The sequence below is a fragment of the Mobula hypostoma genome, chromosome 3 (assembly GCF_963921235.1).
Source record: "Mobula hypostoma chromosome 3, sMobHyp1.1, whole genome shotgun sequence".
In the NCBI taxonomy this organism is placed as follows: domain Eukaryota; kingdom Metazoa; phylum Chordata; class Chondrichthyes; order Myliobatiformes; family Myliobatidae; genus Mobula; species Mobula hypostoma.
Window position 1 is genome coordinate 63,883,240 of NC_086099.1, and position 20,553 is coordinate 63,903,792.

A 20,553-nucleotide genomic window follows, 5' to 3' on the forward strand; every position below is an offset into this window, starting at 1 on the left:
ATCCTCTTCAGGAAGGCCTTTAAATTAGCTGACGGCACTCCGCATAATATAACTTTATGATCCTGACCGCATTTCTCTTGGAAACCAGGAACTTGCACATTTCCTCCAAGTTTTTCAAGTACTGGAGTAGAATGTACATTAAGAACGTTTTCCATCCCAATGAAAACTGGCAAAAATCCCAAATGACTGATTCTACTCACATCGGCTAATTTATGGAGCCTAGTTTGCAGCAGAGAAGGCACTGACGTAGTTTGGAGATTTCAGTTTTCATTATGTTTGCCTTGGATTATTTAATAAGATACTCCTGATGAATTTGCAAACCATTATGCACCAGGTAGTCTTTTCAGTTGAACAATCATGTTGCTTTGGTTTTAGAAAAGTTCCAGTTTGCTCCATTATCTGTGCATAAGTAAGTATTTATTTTTCAAAGGAAGGGTGCAAACGTTGAGACAGAAAGGCATACAATATTATTAAAGCCAGTTTCTGATTTTTTCATTGTCTACATTGATTGAGATACAAAGGGATCATATTTAATTGACTGTGCCAGATTATTTTCGCTTCAGTTACAGTACAATAGTGATGTTGCTTCAGTCAAGTAAAAACCAGCTAAAATGTAAGTATCTGAATCAAAGTATGTGATCAGTATAAGGAACAATTTGGAGAAATAATTCAATGATCTGCTTGCTGCTTTTTGTATATTCCTTTCTGACAATTCTGGAAAAAATGTGCACTTGGGGCTTTGGGATGATTGATAACTGAGCCCTTGTAGCTTTGTTAATGATTGAATCTAGCTAGTTTATCATTCCCCAGTGCTTACAGTGCTGTGAGTCTTTCAGCTTTTGTTTATGTTCCAAGTTACTCCCCTCCCACTCTTCCTCAGCTAACGTTTTCACCATTTCCTAACCATCCTTATCATCCTGCATCTTCACAAATGTATCAGCACACGTGATCCAATATGACACTAACACAAGAAGGCACATTCTGTTATCAAGAATCTCCACCATCCAGATCACACCATTTCATCAGGCAGGAAGTACAGAAGCCTGAGTTTCTGCCCCACCACGTTCAAGAATAGGTGCTACCCTTTAACCATTGGACTCTTGAACCACCCTGTACAACCCCAATCATTACCTCAGTATGGCAACACTCTGCCCACTTTGATTTCTTTGTATTACAATGGACTTTGTTTTAATAGTGTTTATATAAAAGTTGTGCATAATTTTTGTTGATTTTTTTTCTGGTGAATATTGTTTTTTTGAATCCGTGGGTCTGTGATGCTGCTGCTGCAGGTGCAAGTGTTTCCTGGAACCTGTGCATACATATACTTGCGCATATGACAATAAACTCAACTTTAATGTTGATTTTGATAGATCGGGATAGGGAGATTCAGGGCAATGAGCAACTTGAGTGGAGAATGCAAACAGAACAACCCAGCCAAAAGGGACAGAGCCTCAAAAACAAAAGAACCAAAGGGGAGACAAGCTTGTTTTAAGAAGTAATTGTTCATGATCTAGAATGCACAAGGGGTGGTAAAATCCGATTCATAAATAAGATTCAAAAGAGAATTGGAGAAATACTTGTGAGAGTATTGGGCTATGAGCAGGGAAACAGTGGGACTAATTAGATAGTTTTTTCAAGGATCTAGTGTGGACATGGTAGACCAATACCCCCTTATGTGCTGTTACTGATATTTTGTGATCATCTCTATACTCTCACTAAAATATCTCCCAGAATACAGGGAACAGGTAAACAGAAACAAAAGACATATTCAGAAAATGCCTGCAAGCTCTTTAATATATCAACCTTGTTCCTTAAAAAAGATTTCCATTTTGTTCTAAATAAAGAAATGACTGTTAGTAATTTCAATCCAATTGAACTACAGTCACAATTCAATTTTGGTCCTCCTGACATTTATAAACTGTTCAGTCTTAGCTCACCTGGTTTATGTAGTCATTACCGAGCTGAACTACTGCCGTGAACTCGAAGTCATTTGTCATCCCACACGTTGCACTATTTAATCATCAATCAACTTGAAAAATATTGCCATGGCAAAACTATGTATGAGGACCTGATTATTCAGTGATACTCCATCACTATGAATCTTTAAGCTATTTTTTTAGCTAAGCTTTCACTGAGGTTGGGTGAAACTCGAACTAGGGGTCAGAGGTTAAGAGTGAAAGGTGAAATATTTACAGGGAACCTGAGGGGAACTTCTTCACTCAGAGGCTGGTGAAAGTGTGGAACATGCTGTCACTGGAAGTGGTGTAGGTGGGTTTCATTTCAAATTTTAGGAGAAGTTTGGATAAGTACATGGATGGGAAGGGTATGGACGGCTATATTCCAGGTGCAGGTTGGTATGACAAGGAAGAGTACCAGTGTGCAATGGAGAGTATGGGCTGAAGGGCACTATATCTGTGTTCTGTGACTCTATAACAATGCAATTTGCCATGACCTGACAAAACACCACCTTGCAACTGTGTTTAATGAGGAAAATATTTCACATTGGTTCACGGAGATGGAAACAGTGTTCTGTAAATTTTCAAACTACTCAATCCCACATACTATCCTTTCCCTAAAGTTAGACATCCTGACTCCTTAATACAGCTGAAGTAAAACCTGAGCTGGTCCTGCAGAAAGGAGCCTCCAGCTCCATTTGGTTGCTCCTTATTCAAACTCTCTATCTCCTTATGATGGAAGAATCTCAGCAGGTTCTTGCAATAAACAGTTTCAGAAATATTTTACAGTTTTAGAACAAATAACTGATAAAAACAATTTTGTAGTTCTCTTTTAAATCAACACCAACTAAATCTACTTGAGTATCTATTGTTTTTAGAGTCTTCTCGATCTCTTATGGGCTTTGCTATTGATTCGACTTTTGAACTGTTCTACTCTGGATTTGATGTTAAAGAAGGCTGCCTTTCTTTATCAAATCTCGGACTTCTTAGACTGAACTCTGCACTGGATATGAGTTGGACCAACTTCCTGATGGAATGGTTCACCTGTCAGACTACCAGAGGTCATCTAATTTAATTGAACTGCTTGCAAATTTTCACCAATGCAATATATTGCTACTTGTATGTTAAGTCCTGCTACATATAAATTATTCCAATCAGTGCTATTGAGACACAGCACAAAAACAGTCCTTTGGTCCATTGAGCTGACAGCAACCTTCAATAAGTCATTACACTGTTCCCATTGGCCCCAGTGTCAATGGTACCAAAACTCTCCTGCCCAGTAGTTTCACTTTATGTCCTGTTGAATGTAGAAACACTTTATCACTCATGTTCAAGTTCAACTTTATGGTTCTCATAGGCAAACATACACAGGGTGTAAATGGCATGAAAATTAGCTTTTCGCAACAGCGGCAGAGTACATTATGAATATGACAAGCCTAAGTTATAATAAATTTAAATTAATTATATCGAAATTACATGTGCAAAAAAAACCCAAAATAACCATAACATCACAAATGCAAAGACTAGAAGAAAAGAAAATTAGTCTAAGATAGTGTTAGACTTTCTCAGGTCAGTTAAAGAACCTGATGGCCATGGGGAAGAAGCTGCTACTGAACCTTTACATGTTGGTCTTCAAGCTCCTGAAACTCCTGCATGACGGAAGTATCAAGAAGAGGGGATGGCTTGGATGGTGGGTCATGTCCACTAGTTAGATACAACTCGCCTTTATTTAAAAGAAAGGTATTTAAGTCTGCCTCTATTTTACAGTTTCAGAAGTAACTCATCAAAGCAATCTCATAGTTCTCTTTTAAATCAACACCAACTAAATCTCCCGAGTAAACACGAGAAAGTCTGCAGATGCTGGAAATCCACACAGAATGCTGGAGATACTCAGATGGCTAGGCAGCACCTATGGAAAAGAGTAAACAGAAATTTCAGGCCGAGACCCTTCTTCAGGACCGAGAAGGAAAGGGGAAGATGCCAGAATAAAAAGGTGGAGGGAGGGAAAGGAGGCTTGCTGGAAGGTGATAGGTAAAGCCAGGTAGGCAAGAAAGGTCAGGGCCTGGAGAAGAAGGAATCTGATAGGAGAGGAAAATGAATCAGAAGAGAAAGGGAAGGAGGAAGGTATCCGGGGGAAGTAGTAAGCAGGTGACAAGAGGTAAAATATCAGAGTGGGGAATAGGTGGTGGGGGGGGATGTGATTTAATTACTGGAAGGAGAAATTGATACTCATGCCATCAGGTTGGAGACTAACCAGAAGGAGTATAAGGTGTTGTTTCTCCACCCCGAGGGTTGCCTCTTCTTGGCACAAGAGGAGGCCTTGGACAGATATGCTGAATGGGAATAGGAATGGGAATGGGAATGGGAATTAAAGTGTATGGCCGCTGGGAAGTACCGCTTGTGGTGGATGGAGCGGAGGTGCTCGACAAAATGGTCCTCTAATTTTTGATGGGTCTCAACAATGTAGAGGAGTCTGCATCAGGAGCACTGGACACAATAGATGACCCCAGCAGATTCTCAGGTGAACTGTTGCCTTGACTGGAACCCTGAATGGAGGTGAGGGAGATGTATATGGAGGTGTAGCACTTAGGCCACTTGCAGGGATGAGGATTTCTAAGGCACTGGTGAGGCCTCACCTTGAGTATTATGAACAGTTTTGGGCTCCTCATCTTAGAAAAGATGTGCTGGCATTGGAGAGGGTACAGAGGAGGTTCACAAGGATGATTCCAGGAATCATACGAGGAATGTTTGATGGCTCTGGGTCTGTACTTGCTGAAATTCAGAAGGATGAGGCAGGATCTCATTGAAACCTTTTGGATGTTGAAAGGCCTAGACAAAGTAGATGTGGAAAGGATGTTTCCCATGGTGGGGGAGTCCAGGACAAGAGGGCACAGCCTCAGGATAGAAGGGTGCCCTTTGAAAACAGAGATGCAGAGAAATTCCTTCAGCCAAAGGGTGGTGAATTTATGGAATTTGTTGCCACATGTAGCTGTGGAGGCCAGATCGTTAGGCAGAGATTGATAGGTTCTTGATTGGACGTGGTATCATAGGTTATGGGAAGAAGGCCGGGAACTGGGGTTGAGGAGGAGATGAAAAGAAAGGATCAGCCATGATTGAATGGTAGACCAGACTCGATGGGCCAGATTGCCTAATTCTGCTCCTATATTTTATGGTCTTATGGTCTAAGTACCAGGAGGGATATTGGTGGGGAGGGACAAATAGGCAAGGAAACCGTGGAGAGAGCCATCCCTGTAGAAAGCGGGGTGGGGGGGAAGGTAAAGATATATCTCGCGGTAGGATCCCTTTGGAGATTTCAGAAGTTGCGGAGCATAATGTGTTGGATGAGGTGTTTCAGTAGCTTTTTTTGTGCCTTCTTGATCTCTTATGGGTTTTGATGTTGAATTGACTTTTGTGCTGTTTTATTCTGGATTTTACATCAAAGTGTTTCTTTGTTAGTTCTTGGATTTCATAGTTCCCCTACTGAACTCTACAAGTTACTGATGGAGCGGTTCACCTTTCAGACTATCAGAGGTAATTTTATCTACACGAACTCTTTGCATTTTTTCTGCCAGTGTTAACAGCATATCTTTTGCCTCTGCAAACGTGTATTATCTCCATCCGCATGAGCTTGACTTTCAAGAAGACCAAGAATACTGAAGATGTGCTCCTTTCTTATTCATGTACAGTAATGTTTTTGGCCCAACAGCTTCTGTTCAAATCTATTCTCCAGATTTGGTTGTTAAAGGCTAATAAATTTCTTTTTATTGAGAATTGTGCTGGTTACTCTCCTGGGAGTGTTCTGCTCTTTAGCAAGTAATTGGCCAAGCAATGGTTCCTGCTGAGGTTTAAATATTTCTGTTACACTTGTTTCTTTTGAGCCTTCTTAACAATTCTTATCGCTTGGCTGCCCTATGTGAACCCAGATAAGAAGAAGAAACAAGCATATGTTTACTGCTATTCCATTTCACAATTTATTTACACATGGCATTCAATAATATTACTATCTATGAGTCTGCACCATCAATGTCCTGGGGGTACACCACTAACTAGATACTGAACTAGACCAGCCATATAAATACTGTGGCTATAAGAGTCAGATGGAGTCTGGGACTCACTTCCTGGCACCACCTACAAGACACAAGTCAGGAGTATGATGTGCTACTTCCCACTTGACTGGATGTGAACAGTAACAACAACTCTTAGTAGGCTTTACACCATCCAGGACAAAGTTGCCTGCTTGATGGGGAACCCGATGATCTATTCCTAAATATTAATGAGTCCATGCCAACCTGAGTGTCCACCCAACTGGTCCCAACTTCCTGGATCATCCATCTATGCCCTGCCCCTGCATGTACCTACCCAAGTGCTTCTTAACTAATATAACTGTATCTGCATCAGCTATTTCCTTTGGCTGCTTGTTCCATTCACTCAGCATTCTCTGCATGAAAATATTGCCCTTTAGGTCCCCTTAAAATAATTTCCTTCTCACACTAAAACTAAGCCTCCTGGACTCAGTCTCCCCTGCCCCAGGGAAAATATTGTTACCATCCATTTCATCAATGTGTACCATAATTTTAAGCATTTCTATAAGCCCCCCCGCCTCAATCCTACATTCCAAGGATTATAGATCTAGCCTGACCGACCTCTCCATATAACTCAGTCCTGCCAACATTGTTGTAAACTTTTTCTGCACTCTTTCCAGTTTAACCACACCTTTCCCGTAACAGGGTGACCAAAACTATAAATAGTACTCAAGCACTGCCCTAGCAACAACTTAGAACATAATGTCCCAATTCATGTACTCAGTGCCATGCCTAATGAAGGCCAATGTGTTAAGTGTCTTTTTTTTAACCACCATTGGTATTGTTTTCAATGAATTTCATGTACTCCTAAGTCCCTTTGGTTCCATTACATTCTCCAGTGTCCTACCATACCTCCACACTGGTTTGACTTTCCAAAATACATCACCTCACATTTAGTTCTATTGAAATCCATTTGCCACGTCCCGGCAAACTTCCCTAACCGATAAAGATCCCACTGTAATCTTAAAAAGAACCTTCCTCATTATCAACAATACCTCCTAATTTTGCGTCATTATCAAACTTACTGCTCAAGCCTTGTGCATTTGCATCCAAATAGCAAGGGTCTCAACATTGACCATGCAGCATACCACTAGTTACTGGCCTCCATTCTGAGAAACAACCTCCAATCACCCTCTCCTTCCTTCCTCTGAGACAATTTGGGCTCCATCTAACTAAATCCCCCTGAATTCCATGGGAGCTGACCTTCCAGACCAGTGTACCATGTGGGATCTTGTTGACAGCTTTGTCTAAGTCCAAATAGACACCATCCATTTCCCTATCCTCATCTACCATTTTGGTTACCCCTTCAAAAAACGTTAAAAAGTACATGAAGCACAACCTCCATGCACAAAGCCATGCTGACTCACCTTAAATAGATTCTATCTGTTCAAATGTTGTAGATCCTGTTTCTCAGAATTCCCTCTAGTAACTCCCGCATGACTGATATCAGGCTGACTTTCCTGTCGTCCCTTCTACCCTTGTCCTTGTTACCCTCTTAAACATTAGTCACCATCCAGTCTTTAGGACTTTCACCAGTGGCTAATGATGAAGCAAATATTTCTGCATGAACCCCCACAATTTCCTCTGTAGAATTATAGAGTCATAGAACATTACAGCACCATTTGGCTTATCTAGCACATGTCAAACTGTTATTCTGCTTGGTCCCATTGACTCACATCCACCCTATGGTCCTCCATACTTTTCTCATCCCATGTACTTGATCAAACTTTCTTAAATATTGTCTTAAATCAACTGATTGACAGACGACGCAATAGCCACAGCTCTAGAAACTGTCCTTACACATCTGAAGAAGAGGGACGCTTATGTGAGAATGCTGTTCTTGGACTACAGTTCAGCATTCAACACTTTAATTCCCTCCAGGCTCGACAAGAAGCTCTGAGACCACGGCCTTCACCCGGCCTTGTGTAGCTGGATCCTGGACTTCCTGTCAGATCACCGGCAGGTGGTAAGAGTTGGTACCCTTACCTCTGCCCCTCTGACCCTCAACACAGGTGTCCCTGAGGGCTGTGTACTAAGCCCTCTCCTTTACTCTCTGTACACCCGTTACTTGTGTCATCACCCACAGCTCCAATCTGCTAATTAAATTTGCTGATGACACTACATTTATTGGCCTTATCTCAAATAATAATGAGATAGCCTACAGAGAAGAAGTCATCACCCTGACATAGTGGTGTCAAGAAAACAACCTCTTCCTCAATGTCATAAAAACAAAGAAGCTGGTTGTGGACTACAGGAGGAATGGAGACAGGTTAACCCCTATAGACATCAATGGATCTGGGGTTGAGATAGTGAACAGCTTTAAGTTCCTTGGCATAAACATCACCAAGGATCTCACGTGGTCTGTACATACCGGCTGTGTGGTGAAAAAGGCATAACAGCACGTCTTTCACCTCAGATGGTTGAAGAAGTTTGGTATGGCCACCCATATTCTAAGTACTTTCTATAAGTGTACATTTGAGAGCATCCTGACTGGCTGCATCACTGTCTGGTATAGGAGCTGTACTTCCCTCAATCGCAGGACGCTGCAGAGAGTGGTGCAGACAGCCCAACTTCACAGTTATTTGCATAACCCATATCTGCTGATTTTCTTTTACTTTCCCCACAGAATCCAAGACAAGTCTGTCCATCCTTTCAATATCTCTTTGTAGATCCTTTTCAAAACTGGGTATGTGTGAGAATTGAGTCTCTAGGCCACATTGTTTCCTAGTGGCCATCGGGGGATGATATTGGTTGACCGTGGTGGGGAGAGGGTCTAGACTATGCATATTTTGCACTGTTGTGTTTTTACTGATTTTCTCTATGTGTTTGTTGACTTGTCTGCATCGAGCCACGGCCTTGAGACTCTTGATACCTGATTGTGATCTTGTCTGTGCTTTCTGTGTGTGACTGTTAGGAATGTGTCTTTGCACCTTGACCTCGTCTTGGCTGCTTTTTCAGATACAGTCACTAGGAAGTCCTCATTGACAGTGTTTATTGATCCTAATTGATAATATTTACTTGCCGCAGATACATTCTCCTGCTGTAACATGGCAGAGCATCCACAACAGAACAGAGGGACTCCTCTGCTCATTTGTATAACTGCATTGCAAAAGAAAGATTGTCTGCCTTTGAATTCTTTATATCCATAATGGGTATTACTGATTTGGGATGTAATAACACTTCCAGACCTTCTCGTGTAAAGGGTAATTAGATGAAATTTCTTAATTCCAAAATATTCCTTCTTGATTTGTATATCATTTTGATCCTTATGAAAATGAAAGTAGGAAAAGTGATTTTTTTCCTCTGGACTTTTGTCAATTACAGGACCTATCACTGCACCCACACTATTATTTGATGTATCCAATGCCAAATTCAACTTATCCATAGTATTGTAATTAAAAAGGTGTGCTTCACTCACCCTTAACCTCAGCTTGGCCACATTTTCAGGCTTTTCCACTCTGGAGATAGCCTTTGTCTTTTTTTCCTTACTGCTTGTAGGCTATTGCTTTCAAATTACAAACTCAGGGACACTACTTCCCATTTCAAACATGCACATTTGCTTTGTTATATATCTGCGAGATAAGATTTTCAAGCATCAACCATGTGTTCATTCTGTGTTTGTTCCTCATCCATTCCTAATGGTTTTTCAACAATTGATGCATTGTCGTATCATGGCAAGATCTGGAAGCAATCATGCTACAGATCTGGGAACAACCAAAGGCCTGCTATATTTTCAGGCTTTCGTGTTTTAGTGTTGATGTCTTTCAATGGTTGTAGGCCATTGGCTTCAAACTTCAAACTAAGGTACACTACCTCTCATTGCATTTTTTCATTTCAATTTCACATTACACTCATATAACCCCCAATTTCAAAACATACCTGTACTCCTCACAATCAATAGGTCATCCTGATCACACAAACCACGACCCATTCCTTGCAGATTGTTATCTCTCCCTACAAGGCTTGTCTTGTGGGTTGCAATGTAGTTACCTAGTCCACTGCTGTAGCTTGGTTTAGTGTGACCTTATTACCTTGACACAGCAGCTTCATCATGATTTTCTCTATTGATGTGGCCCACTCACAAACATGCAGTTTTGTCCCAGTCAATCTTGTTCTTTCTCAACTTCACTCCTTAAGTATTTAGTTCTGGTCTGGGCTTATTACAGACCCAATTTGCATTAGAAACTTAACACACTACAGATGCCAGGAAACACATGAATGGTGTCCTTGACCCCAAACATTTATTCTGATTTTCTTTCTTCATATGCTTCCTGACCTGTAGAGTATCTCCAGTATGTTCTGTTTGTATTTTTTGTGTGAATGTACCCTGTAAATGTGTTCAAATATGTCATCATGACCATTCAACAATATGTCAAGCTGTGACATTGAAGTGTCAGTGCTGAAAACATTCTTCCAATTAACTTGAGTTGCCTCAGCCAATCCTTTGTCATTAAAGCTCATGACAAGTTTATGCAGCTTCAATTCACATGCCAATGCATCGGTTATTATTCAATACCTTAAATATCTGTTCATTTGCTACTATACTGCACGTGGCTGAGATTGGTGAAGCTCAATTTTCTCTCCATCTGAATGAAGTTCCAACTGATGAACTCCTCGCTTCCGATTACATTTCAAACTGTGAGTAAAACTGATTTTATTGCTTGTCTTCGTCTTGGATTGGCAGGCCATCAAAATGCAACCTTTTTTTTTAAGATTATGAGAACACTCAGTCCTCTTTTACTCTCATTTAGAAATGCATACATGCATTAAGAAATGATACAATGTTTCTCTGGTGTGATATCACAGAAAACAAGACAGACCAAAGACTAACACTGACAAAACCACATAATTATACCATTTAGTTACAGCAGTGCAAAGCAATACCATAATTTGATGAAGAACAGTCCATAGACACAGTAAAAAAAAAGTCTCAAAGTCCCCGAGTCGATCAACTCCCGAGTCCCCGATAGCGGCAGCAAAAGGGAGAAACTCCCTGCCATAAACCTCCAGGCACCATCAACTTGCCGATACATTGGAAGCAGCCGACCACAGCCGACCCTGAGTCCATCTGTCCGAAAACACCGAGCTTCCGAGCAGCCTCTCCGATACAGCCTCCCGAGAGCCATCCTCTGCCGAGCGCCTTTGACCTCTCCCCGACCACTGAAACACGCAAAGCCAAGGATTTCGAGGCCTTCAGCTCCAGAGATTCCAATTACCACACAGTAGCAGCGGTAGCAAAGCAGACATTTCAGAAGTTTTCCAGATGTTCCGCTGTGCACTCACGTCTGTCTCCATCAAATCAGAATTGTGCATGGTCCCCTACTTGACAGATAACAGATATTCACCACTGGAGAGGCTGCGCACGCTGCCGTTGCGCCGCCATCTTCTCCTCGCTTCAATTTCACTCTGAACTGATTCCACAACCTTTCTTTTAATTATTGAAATGTTTGAGTGTTCTGAACTGATAAGATTGTGAGGAATGTGGTATTTTTCTTGTTTTTCTTGCCCATCTTCTATCACATGGCTTGTCACTACACCCACACCACGATATATAATACATCACATGCCAATTTCAACTTGCCCATTGTATTGCCATACCATCCCATTTTTAAGCAACATTTTCAAGCTTTACCATAATGGTAAGGGCTTCTAATTTCTCATCATTGATTATAGGCTAATGATATCAAACTTCAAGCCAAAATATATCCATTGCAAGGATATGAATTTGTTCTGTTAGAATTTCATTTGATAACTTTTCATGCTTTCATCAAATGCTATTTTAGCCTTGGATTTCGCTACAGCTTTCTGACAGTGAGTATGTGTTCCAGTTGTGTTTGGTGGATGAATTCCTTAGCATTTTTGGATGCATTTCCATTGACATTGCAAATGTAAGTTGAAATGACAATATTTGCATGCTCAACAACTTTGAATATATTTGTTTATTGACCAGTCTACAAGTAGACTGGTGATGTTACATATTAAGGCTCTTTAGATAGGAGGAATTATGGCTTCAAAATGTACATGGTTACTCTCATGTTGGTTTCTAAAACATAAAAAATCTCAAACTCAAAAGAGTTATATGTAAAATTAACAAATATTGCAGTGGAGAAATGAGTTCTTCAGCCTACTGAGTCTGCATTGACCACCAAACAGCCATATTTACACTAGTTCTATCCTAAGCCTTGTTTACCTCCCCACATTCCCATCTCTTGCCTCATGCTCTACCATTCACCTACACACCAATGGTAAATTTACAGTAGCTAATTAACCTACAAACTTACACATTTTTGAAATGTGGGAGGAAACCAGAACACCCAGAGAAAACATGGTCATAGGGAGAATATGCAAACTCCACAGAGACATGAGAGGGCAGGATCGAATCTGGCTTCTGGAACTATGAAGTAACAGCTTGACCAGCTGTATCATTGTGCTACTTCCAGCTTTAAAGTAAGTAGCACTTATGCTGGAAAAATTAAACCATTATTTAATGGAGGTGTTAAATATTTAACAAACATTGCTCCCATTTATTGGATCATTCCAGTTTCTAGTAACCTTGACATGATAAACTGCTAGACACTGCAACGTTTTGCCAAATAAATCAACTACTCAATCTATCAGATTTATTGTTTTTGTTGTGGACTGTACAATGAATTAGTTCTTGGACTAAGTTAATCTCCTAACTAATTGGGAGATTAATTATTATCAATGTTTCTACATGCACACTGCATTTATTGAAGAACTACGGATTGAACGGAACAGCAGGAAATGAAATAGTTTTAAATATAATTTAAAACTATCAACTGGTAATTGTACTTACACTATTTTTATGCGAAGTATTCAAACTGATGAGTTATCTTCTGGAGATTTTGATGCTGAACTCCAAAATAATTCTGAGTAATCTTAGTACTTAATTCAATCAACTGTGTAGAAATGAATCAAACTCATCAACAAGAGCACCCAGCAGGAAATGAAACATAAGCTGCCAGTTGGGACATAATATGAAGGAGGGGGAAGAGCCAGCTATCAACAGAAGTGAAAGGCCTCATTAAGTGGTGTTACAGTTTGGTCATGCAGTCAGATTGCTGGCTGAGTACTTCTCTACCAATAAGTTCTTACAGTAGGTTAGTGGTTATTCTAGGCTTTAATAAATGAAACTATTATGGCCTTGAAGAATACAGCTGCTTTAAAGCTGCAACTTATCATTCTGACAAGGAGAATTATTACTGTTGGTCTTTGACATTTTACACATTCACAGGTTTAGAAATTGTGCATTTTTATAGCTTTGAAAAGAATGAATGCTCCAGATTAACATTTTAATAAATTTGGTCATTTCTACTAAATGCACATTGTTCATTTAAAGGAGTAGACTTATTGCAAATTATATAATAATCATTGTTTCTTTTCATGAAAACCAATATTACAGTTCAACAATTAATTGATTGAAATTGTTAAAATAGGCTTTAGTACCAGTTAATTGATTCTTAAAACCTCAAAAGACCTATGATCTTGTGATGGGTTGTCATAAAAATCAGTATAGATAATTAGGAGAGAATATGTGTGCAAACTGCAGCATCTGAATTAGTCTTAGTTCTGTTTGTAATGACTGAAATCAGTTCCTCAAATAGTATTTTTTAACCAGAGTATCTGACAACCTGGTGATCAGAAGCAGCCTATTAAAATAAACCAGCCCTAGAGGCAAGGTTTAGATCTTCTTTCCCACTTCCTATTATCAAATTGCCTGAACCACAGACTCTTCATTCAGAGCAAGGTGAGGATTAAAGGTTTCCACAAAATCATACTTCATCAGTCACCTTGCACCATCCCATGAGGTCAAATGGTGATTAAAATTATTATCGCCACATTCTGACATTGAAATCACTAGATTACATTAGTCTTTAATATCTTTCCATACCTTCCCCCACATTGTATGAATAAAACTTGAGTTGAACTCAGATGTTATTGTAACATATTTCCTACCATCTGCCAAGAAATCACAGAGCAGAGTTCAGTTATGAAGATCTCTCTAGACTTCATCAGCGTTGCTTTGCAATTCCATTTATTAAGATTAACCATTGCAAACTGAAGCTCTTGGGTTTTCAAAGAATTTATAAAGTGACTGACTATGAATTATTTTCTTGAAACCTACATCTTTTTGTGTAGTTAGGTACAGATGAAATTGCTAAGAAAATCAATCTATTTAAACTAGGCTATAATAGGAATGATCGACCATAAATCATAAAAAAAGAAGCTTCTTCAAACATAAAGGATCCAAATAACCTTGGCTTAATTTTATAAGCCATATCTTTTCAATTATTTTGAATCCTGCAATCCAACTGTTCTATTCAATAGCGCAAAAAGTATATTATAACAGGGATCAAAGGAGAACAATATTGTTGACATGGCTTGCTAAACAATCTAGAAGAATCTCTGCACTCCCTGATAGATCCTGGAAAAGCAGTTGAAAAAATTGAATATTTAGTCTGGTATCAGGGATGCCACATGAAACGGGAGTGACTCAATTCTGCAAACGAGTGAGATTTTGGCACTCTCTTTGTACAAGTATCAATATAACCCTCCCAGCTAAATCCTTACACTCATTCCGATATACATGCAGTCATTGAAGTGGTCCACAAATCACTAATGTACACATCAACATTCATTTCTTGTATAACTGTATATGCAATTCATGCATATTTACATTACCAACCTAAATACATAAACTGACCAAATTTATAAAAGTTGGTGGAAAAGCAAAGAAGACCTGGGTTGTCTATAACAGTTAATAGAAACTGAATAAAATGAAGCAGAAGATCTGTCTCCATGACTCAGATACTCAAATGGTTGTGATATTTATGAAGATCAAATGCTTTCCCAAGATCAGAGACTGATTTACTAGTTGATTTAATTCCAATACCAGCTAAAGAATGGATTAGCAGAGGCCCAAGAGTGGGCATTTATATTCACTTTCAAAGAATCATTGGAAGTATGACCTGGAAAATCAGATTCAGTAAATGCAGGAAAAGGAAGAATACCAGTTATTTAAATATCTTGCTATTGAAGTGTATAAGTATGAGGTCTCCTCTCAGTTTCTGTCTGTGATATACATTGGTATCAAGATTGGTTCATACAAACCTCAAGCTATAGAGGACTGTGCCGTCTGGATGTAGGCGAATCATACGATTCTTCACCGTAACGCCGTGTACAAATGACTTCTTGTCATTAATGAAATAGGTATCAGGAACCCAAAGCTGATCAGCCACCCTGTTGTCTAATGTGAGGTTCAGAGGTATTCCAGAGTAGGATAGTCTTTTGTCTCTCCAGGACTGCTGGAAGTACATTGTCAGAGTGTAATCCTGTGAATAAAACAAAGAAAATTTTCAACTCTTAGAGAGGAACTTTTTTTTTCTTTCACCTTTCTCATCATCACAAGGCACTTATAGTATGCAGGTGGAAAAAAAAAAAAACTACCTATAAAGGTCGATTTGATATTACCCCTATCAGAATCATGAGCAATCTAGAGTCACTCCTGAACATTCACCGCTGCTGTATAACTAGACTGTAATATGCCCATCACAGTTGTTTTACTAAGATGCATTTTCACATTTGAAATTAAAACATACCATGTAGCAGAATACTCTCTTAATTTATAATGCATGGTAGAACACTTGTACCTTGGGATCCGTAGTAACTTACTACAGTAGTCATTATGGGATACGTTTTATTCATTTGGACCTAGAGGAGATATTATCATCGTTGTCATTTCAGGTATTATATAAATATTAATGAAGATCCTCATCAAGCCTCAATATTTCAAGGCTAATAAGGGCAAAAATCATGCCTTGGTCCTTGCTTGACTTCTGAGATGCTAGTTAGTGAATTCATGTTGCATGGAAGTAGAGCTAGTTCAATGGATTCAGTAGCTCATTGCGCTAGGGAAAGGAGGGTGTATGGTGAAACAGTACAAGTTGTCAAGGAAGTTTACATTTCCTTCAGAAGTAAAGGAAAGGAAGGCCGAAAGGAATTGAAGTCATGCACTACCTGGCTTGGTTCTCTTATCATTTTTGTCTACATTTTCTACATTTGTCTCTCTTTGACCCTATCATTTTTAGCTATTTATAATAAACCCCCAAGAGCTTCCTCCTTATTCTTAGTTCCTGAATAATAACAACAGTAATAAATTATATTTACATAATTGTATTTACATGTCCCTCAGTATTTCATTGCAGTGTTAATTGGGCATCAAGCCAAAGAAAAAGATATTAGGGGAGCTGATTAAAAACAAAGAAATCCGTTTCAGGAAGTCTAAAAAGATTAACGAAGTACTTCAGTAGAAAGATTGGGAAAATGAATTCCAAAGCTGAGTGTTTTGGTAGCTAAAAGCATAGTTGCCATTAGCAGGGGAAATAAATTCTGGAAAAAGGAAGAGGCCATACTGAAGAGCACTGACAACAGCTAAAGGTGTAGCAGGCTGGAGGACTTTATAGAGACAGGGATGGCAAGGTGATAGAGGGATTTGAAGATGACTGTTTTAGTGTCAAACAAGAGCAAATCTGCAGATGCCAGAAATCTGAGCAACACACACAAAATGCTGGAGGAACTCAACAGGCCAGGCACCATCTATGGAAAAAAGTACAGTTGACGTTTCGGGCTGAGACCCTTCAGCAGGACTTATTTTAGTGTCAAGTTTACTTATCCAGGAGAAATCTATTACCAAGCATTTGTTGATTGGTGAATTGAATTCAGTGAGAATTGGGGTATAGACTGCACAGTATTAGATGATCTTGAGCTTATAGAAAGTTCAATCAAGAACCTAGCCAAAAGTTCAATGAAATGTAGTCTTAAGGTAACAAAGGGCAAGAATGAGGTTATAAAGCTGAAGTGGGGCAGAATCAGGGCCACGTTAAGAAAAAGGAAACAGACATTCTTACTGAAGCATATAAATTAAAAGCAATAGGCCATTTGGTGCTTTGAACCTTTTCTGACATTTAGTGGCTAATCATCAATCTCAATCCCGTTTTCCTAATCTCTCTCCGAATCCCCTAATGCCTCACTGTTTACAAGTTTATCTATCTCCTTAAACATATTCACATCCAATATACTAATCCTGCAGAATTTTGTACATTTCAAGAAGATTCCTCTCCCCTCTTTCTTGTAAACTCTTGTGGACACAAACCAGGTCAATGGATCTCTTTGTATACGGCAGTCCCACCATTTGAAGAAGTAACATGGGTGGACTCATTCCACCTTTGGCAAGTGTACTCTTCTTAGATAAGAACAAACTCAACACTATATTTTAAGGTGCTTTATAACTAAAAGTGCAGATATTTAAAAGCACACCAAGGTGGAAGTTATGACACCAAAGCTTGCAAACGATGTGATTTAGTTTCACATGGTTAACAGGAAGAGATATATTCTGTGGCAAGAGAAATGAATTTGTGATGCACACTAATGTACTAATGTGATGCACCATCTCCCAGCATTTGCTCCAGAGCTTTCTGTGCATAAATAATTCAAGGGCTCATCATGACATTTCTTAAGTGCTTTCAGACACCTAGTTTCAACCTTTCCTTTAGGCAATGCATTCTAGGCACTTACTTGCTTGAAGAAACTGTCTCTCATATCTCCTATAAATCTCTTCTGCCTTATCCTAAATTTATGTTCTTTAGTATTACCTATCTTTGAAACCTGTTGAATATTGGAAGGCCTAAATAGAATGGATGTGAAGAGGATGCTTCCTATAGAGGGGGAGTCAAGGACCAGGGGGCACAATCTCAGAATGCAAGGCCTCCTTTTAGAATAGAGATAAGGAGGAATTTCTTTAGCCAGAGGTTGGTGCATCTGTGGAATTCATTGCCCCAGACAGCAGTGGAAGCCAAAATATTGGGTATATTTAAAGCAGAGGTTGATCGGTTCTTGATTAATACAGGAAGAAGGCAGGGGACCAGGTTTAGAGAGATAATAAATCTGCCATGATGGAATGGCAGAGTAGACTCGAAGGGATGAATGGCTCAATTCTGCTCCTATTGCTTATAGTCTTACAGTGCAGCAATCACTAATCAGGATTCAATTTCCACTGCTGCCTGTAAGGAGTTTGTATATTTCCTCATGACTGTGTGTTTTCTCTGGTTTCTTTGACTTCCTCCCACATTCCAAAGATGCATGGTTAGGATTAGTAAGTTGTGGGCATGCTATGTTAAAAATGTGGTGACATTTGTCACACAATCCTCACTGATTTGATTTGACGCAAATGGCACATTTCACTGTATATTTCAATATATCTATGTACATGTAACAAATAAACCTAATCTTTTCTGTATTTCTATACCCCGCATAATTTTATATTATTTTTCTTGTTATCTTCCACAGTGCACAGAATGAATGTAAACGAAATCACAGTAATGAACAAAAACAATTGTACTAGAAAGCAACATAACTCTGCTGCCAGATTGATTCAATCCTTTTTTTTTAGTGCAGGAGAGAACTATGCACACAGTATGTTCTAACTACGCTTTTACAATTTTCTCTCGGTTCTCCTCCACTGGGTCAAAACATTGAGTGTTATTGAAATATTGCAGAAAGATAAGAGGAAAGCATATAATTGTAGACTAGCTAGCTTAAAATCTGAGGTCATTCGTTAAAAATAAAGTGACTGACTTCCCTGAAAATTTAAGCTGTTCAGACAGTCAACTTGCATTTGTAAAGGATTGGTCATGCCTGATAAATCTGACTGAATATTTTAAGTGGTGACACAAGCGACATCAACATCTCAGAGGATCTGTCCTGGGCCCAACACATTGATGCAATCACAAGGAAAGCATGCCAGCAGCTCTACTTCATTAGGAGTTTGAGGAGATTTGGTCTGCCATCAAGGACTCTTGCAAACTCCTGATGGTGTATAATGGAGAGCATTCTGACTGGTTGCATCACTGCTTGTTATGGAAGCTCCAATGTATTGGGTTTGCAAGAATTTGCAGAGGTTTGTAGACTTGGCCATCTCCATCACAGTTAGCCATGTCATCCTCCCTGTTATCAAGGACATCTTCAAGAGCCGGAGCCTCAATCCACCATTAAGGACCCTCACCATCCAGGACGTGCCCTCTTCTCATTACAGCTGTCAGGGAGGCATACAGTCAATGATTCAGAAACAGCTTGTTCCTCTCGGCCACCAAACTTCTGAATGGTCTGTGAACACTACCTTCTTCAAAGTTCAAAAGTTCAAAGTAAAATTTATATCAGAGAACATACACGTTACCACATACAACCCTGAGATTCTTTTTTCTGTAGGCAAACTTAGCAAAACAGTAACTGTGAACAGAATCAATGAACAATAAACTGTGCAAATGCAAATATAAATAAAGGGCAATAAATAACAAGTATGAAATAACAAGACAAAGCGTCCTTAAAGTGAGATTATTGGTTGTGGGAGCACCAGAAATAGAATGAGTGTAGTTATCTCTTTTGTTCGAGCCTGATGGTTGCGGGATAGTAACTGTTCTTGAACATGGTGGTGCGCATCCTGAGGCACTTGTACCTTCTACCTGATGGCAGCAGTGAGAAGACAGCATGGCCTGGGTGGTGAGGATCTTTGTTGAATGGATGCCGCATTTCTATGGCAATGTTTCATGTAGATGTGCTCAATGGTTGGGAGGGCTTTACCCATGATGTACTGAGCTGAATCCCCTACCTTTTGTAGGATTTTCCACTCAAAGGCATTGGTATTCCTCTGGCAGGCCATAATGTCAATACACTTTTCACCACATATCTATAGACGTTTGCCAGCGTTTTTGATGATGTGCCGAATCTCCGCATACTCCATTCCTGAGGAAGTAGAGGTGCCATCGTGCTTTCTTTGCAGTTATGCTTATATGATGGGTCCAGGATAGGTCCTCTGAGATCATTGTACTGTTCTTGTTGTGCTGTTTATTTATTTTGTAACTTATAGTAAAATTATGTCTTTGCACTGTACTACTGCAGCAGAACAACAGATTCCATGTCATATATGACAGTGATAATATACAATTCTGATTCTGGTTTTGTTTAGTTTACATAATGTTAATGCTTTATGTTTGTAAGTAGCTTTCTATCTTATACTTGCTGTGTGTGGCTGTTGGTACTATGTTTTGCACCTTGACCCCAGAGTAAACATCTCATTTGGCTGTATTTATGAGCATTCATGTTCGGTTGAATGATAATTAACCTTGAATTGAATTGAATTGAATTAACTTTTGAAAGGGAGATGGATAAATATTTGAAGAAGAAAAATTTGCAGCACTGGAAAAGATGGATGAAACCAACTGCAAGGCTGTGTTAAAGATTGACACCCTACAATATATTAGTCTATGACTCTAGGCCAGTGTTGACAACTTCTGCAAAACAAGTAGTTATATTTTTCTTGAGAGAAAGGCTAGGTAATGTGTTTTTTTTCACCTATTCCTTTTTATGAAGACAAGGAATTAATCAGTATCCTATGTTCTTTCTCTTTCTCCTCTCTTTCAGAACTTTATAATTTATAATTG

The 20,553-nt window shown here is 39.3% G+C and overlaps 1 protein-coding gene across 1 annotated transcript in view; it reads right to left on the reverse strand.

The window, feature by feature from the left end:
* The window catches only part of gabrb1 (gamma-aminobutyric acid type A receptor subunit beta1), a 289,343-nt gene that overhangs the window by 125,433 nt on the left and 143,357 nt on the right, over positions 1 to 20,553 (reverse strand). The window contains exon 4 of the mRNA XM_063043207.1: positions 15,170 to 15,390. Within this exon, the coding sequence (XP_062899277.1) occupies positions 15,170 to 15,390 (221 nt within the window). The remainder of the gene's footprint in view (positions 1 to 15,169; positions 15,391 to 20,553) is intronic.